The sequence below is a fragment of the Penaeus monodon genome, chromosome 17 (genome assembly GCF_015228065.2).
Source record: "Penaeus monodon isolate SGIC_2016 chromosome 17, NSTDA_Pmon_1, whole genome shotgun sequence".
Taxonomy (NCBI): Eukaryota; Metazoa; Arthropoda; class Malacostraca; order Decapoda; family Penaeidae; genus Penaeus; species Penaeus monodon.
Genome location: NC_051402.1, coordinates 1,025,230 through 1,029,491, shown reverse-complemented (window position 1 = coordinate 1,029,491; position 4,262 = coordinate 1,025,230). Strand labels below are relative to the sequence as shown.

Below are 4,262 nucleotides of genomic sequence, written 5' to 3'. Positions count from 1 at the left end.
TCCTTTCAGACTGGCAGCAAAGATGGAGAGGCCAAACCCAGATTCCTTGCCGTCACTACACTGGAGGATGTGCAGGCCGTGCGCTGTGCTGAATTCCATCCCTCAGGCCGTTTCTATGCCGTGGGTTCCAACTCGAAGACGCTGCGGATCTGTAGTTACCCCAAACTTTCAGAGCTTAGGTTGGTAACAATGAGAGTCCTGTGGTGAAGGACCAGTGATGCATATTCTCTCTTCTGTTCTCTGTTTTTGTATGATTTCTAGCTGTGATGTTTTGTTAGTTTTATTGGAGTCATAGATGAGTTAGAGGTATGGAGAAAAGACAGGATTTGACAGGAATAAGTTTTAACAAATAATTGTACATGACGTTGATATGAAATATATGTGAGAATTTTTGAGTTCTAGCTCTCGAAATAAAGACTTAATTCTTGTAGGTGACTCTTTGGTTACCTGACCCTCTCTTGTGCTGTGATTTCCCTTCCCTCACCCTTATTTCTTATTTTTGAACCTCCTCCAAAGCTTTCTTGTTATATCTCTTCCTCCTGCTGCATATTTATTCTGTTCTCTTCCAGTCCCTCCTCTGCCCTTCCTTTCTGTTGCATGTTTTGCTGTCCCTTTCTCTCTCTCTCTCTCTCTCTCTCTCTCTCTCTCTCTCTCTCTCTCTCTCTCTCTCTCTCCTCTCTCTCTCTCTCTCTCTCTCTCGTCTTCTCATCTCTTTCTCTCTCTCCTCTTCTCCTCCTCTTCCCTTCTTCTCTCACTCTCTCTCTTTCTCTCCTCCTCCCTTCTCCTCTCTTCTCTCTCCTCTCCATCTCTCTCTCTCTCCTCTCTTCTTCCTCTCTCTCTCCTCATCTCTCCCCTCTCTCTCTCTTCCTCTCTCTCTCTCTTCTTCTCTCTCTCTCTCTCTCTCTCTCTCTCTCTCTCTCTCTCTCTCTCTCTCTCTCTCTCTCCTCTCTCTCTCTCTCTCTCTCTCTCTCTCTCTCTCTCTCTCTCTCTCTCTCTCTCTCTCTCTTCTCTCTCTCTCCCTCTCCCTCCCTCCCTCCCTCCCTCCCTCCCTCTCTCTCTCTCTCTCTCTCTCTCTCTCTCTCTCTCTCTCTCTCTCTCTCTCCCTCTCCCCCTCTCTCCCTCTCTCTCCCTCCCTCTCTCCCTTTACCAAATTACCCCAAAGATCTTTATTAATATTTCCATTTTTTCTTTTCCTCTTTATACTCCATATTTATCTCCTACCATACCTCCTCCTTTATCATTATTATTCTGTCATTTCTCATACATTATCATATTCCCATTTTTTCTTCTTCTTTTTTTTTCTTACTTTCTTTTCTTTTCTTTTTAAAACTCATCATTTTCTTCCCCCTTCTAATTCAAACTTTTGCTATGTTCCCATTGTCGTTAACACCTTTGGAAATATGACAGCTGGGCAACAGACACCCATGGGGATAATCAGTGACTGAACACATTACTGTCTGACTTGGAATTACCACAGTATCCAATGTCAGATGTTTGACTATTTTAAAATCATGTTGTATTTTGTATGCATTGCAATTCTTCACACATCCAAAGCTGCTGCCTTTGATAGTCATATCTTTGAAGGTGTGTGAAAATGTCAGGATTTGAAATTATTAATATTCCTTTTCTGCTGTGTAATTTCTGTAAAATATATGTCTGATGAATGTTGTAAAGTCTGAATGTTGAACAATTCATCTTGGTGAATGAAATTATTACATTTTGCTGTATTCAGTTATAATTGTTTGCAATTTCTGCTGATCATGTTATTTTACTATATAATTTCCATTCTCTCTGTCTCCCTCTTTCTTTCTCATTCCATACTTGCATTATCATCCCACAAATATTGTAATGTAAGTCTCCGCAGGGAGGATCACACCACCTACCAACCGACAGTCCTCTTCAAACGCACCAAGCACCACAAAGGCTCCATTTATTGCCTGGCCTGGAGTCCCATGGGAGATCTCATTGCCACCGGATCCAACGACAAGACGGTCAAGCTTATGAAATTCAATGCAGACTCGTGTAATATGGACGGTAAGTTCCGAAACCTTGACTTCAGTTCCTCTGTGGTGGCTTCTTGCATTATGTCATGCTGTACAGTTGTAGATAGTTCTGTTCAAGTTTAAGTCTAAGCTAGGAAAGTTGTCATTACTAAGACCTCCCCCCCCCCCACATCCAAATTTGGTTTGGTAATTAGAAGTGTCATTTTTGCATCTTTTAAGAGAGGGATGGTTATAAATACTAATTAATTAAATGCTCTCCACCAAACAGACTGTGATGAAGATGAAAACTCTCAAAGTAAGCTTACGAGTTTTTACGAATATACAACTTGGATTTTTAAGACACTTGTCCTCTTAGCAGTTTATCATAATAGCACTGCATAATCCTAGTTACTTTTATGATTATTTGATTACTAGAAAAGTTGCCTTGATGCAAAACAACAAATGAACATTTTACCCTTACTTTATAGACTTATTCTAAATGTCCATAGATGTTATGCACAAGGAATGGTAGTTGTAGATCGAAAGCATGACACAAGGGCTATGAAATTTTATAGGATTTGGTGTGATAATTCAAGACTGTTTGTACCTCATCATCTCTAAGAAGGAAATATAAGACAGAAAAGTTAGCTAGCTATCATGGGCTTTGCTTCCCTGTTATCAGTGGTAACCAGTATATTTTTCCTTCCTTTGCTAGGATGTTATTAGTTGTAGTACTGTTCTCTCTTGATGTTTCATTTCTTATTTTCCATTTATCTTTGAGCTTTATGAAGGTATTTGTAAGTCAACTTAAAGATGTTATACCATGCTAACCACAGAAAATGATAGTATCATTAACATTAGTACCATGGTCACCTTACTTCAGTAAATCTGTACAGAAAATATGTCCTTCTTCCAGTGCTAAGGAAGTGACTGGTTGATATACAGGATTCATGACACTATCCATTTAAAAGTGTTAGCACCTTTATGAGGATATTTAAAAAATATTGAACTTATCCTACATACTGGCCAAACTCCAGGCTAATACTATGTCCCTATTTTTGTAGCAAAAGTAAATTAGATAAAACTAATGAGATCAAACATGAAGGCAGTAAACTAAGGTTTCTGTAAGATATATATATACAATATCATTCCCTAAGTGCTAAAACACAATTATAAACTGTAAGGCATTGGAAGATAAAGTGCTCAAATGAACAGCTATGCATAGAGAGTAATCAGTTACTAATGACAGCATACAACAGGACATCAAGATTCTTGTATCATTGATATAAATATTCATTCTTTATTAGCAAAATATGGACCTGACAAATGCTTGCCGAGATTATTGGCACTGGCACACACCAGAGGGCTTATTCCCCAGAGCACTGTAGAGCACCCATCTGCATATACTCAATATATAGAGGTTTATATATTACATAACTGTGTCCCTCTTCCAGTGCTTATGATATTGGACACATCTGACTTGGGTTCTTGCTCCCATGTGTCACTTTTTAGATTATTTTGGCCTCAAAATAAGGAAATATTAGGTAGACTGCTTTCAAACTCTCTGAAGTACTAGAGTTAACCTCATTTAGCTTTCCTTGCTCCCAGTTATTAACTGATACAGAAAAGCAGATCTGACTGTTAACTGCGAATAGGCTACTGTAAATGTATGGATAGCAAATCAGTCAATATATATAAACTATTCATCATCTTAGCTGTGGAAGAGGGACAGATGGGAAAAAAGGTGACTGTTGTAACATTTTTTTTTGCTTGACCTCTTGTCTGTGAGTATTATTGTTGTTGTCATTATTTGTGCTAGTAACTTTTTTTTATGATTATTGTTATTTATTATAATTGTTATTATTGCTATTATTGGGAAGAAGAGACCTATTATGATGATCACCATCATCAGCAGCATTATTATTATGATGATAATAATATAGATTTTTTATTATTGGTGATAGTAGTAGTAGTAGTATTGTTATTGTTATTGTTATTATTATCATTATTATTGTTATTATTATCATCATCATCATTATCATCATCATTATCATCATCATCATCATCATCATCATCATCATCATTATCATCATCATTATCATCATCATCATATCATCATATTATCATCATCATCATTATCATCATCATCATCATTATCATCATCATCATTATCATCATCATCATCATCATCATCATCATCATCATCATCATCCCATATTGTCACTGCTATCATTATTATTGTTACCATCATTAGTATTAGTATTATTTGTATTATTTTTA

General features: G+C 37.2%; 1 protein-coding gene across 1 annotated transcript in view; it reads left to right on the top strand.

Moving 5' to 3' along the window:
* LOC119583421 (WD repeat-containing protein 47-like) overlaps positions 1–2,034 on the top strand; it is a gene marked incomplete at its 3' end in the record, with an annotated part of 72,577 nt that extends 70,543 nt beyond the window's left edge. Inside the window, 2 exon segments of the mRNA XM_037931891.1 lie at positions 10–179; positions 1,865–2,034. Coding sequence (XP_037787819.1) covers positions 10–179; positions 1,865–2,034 — 340 coding nt within the window.
* Between the last annotated feature and the right edge of the window lie 2,228 nt (positions 2,035–4,262).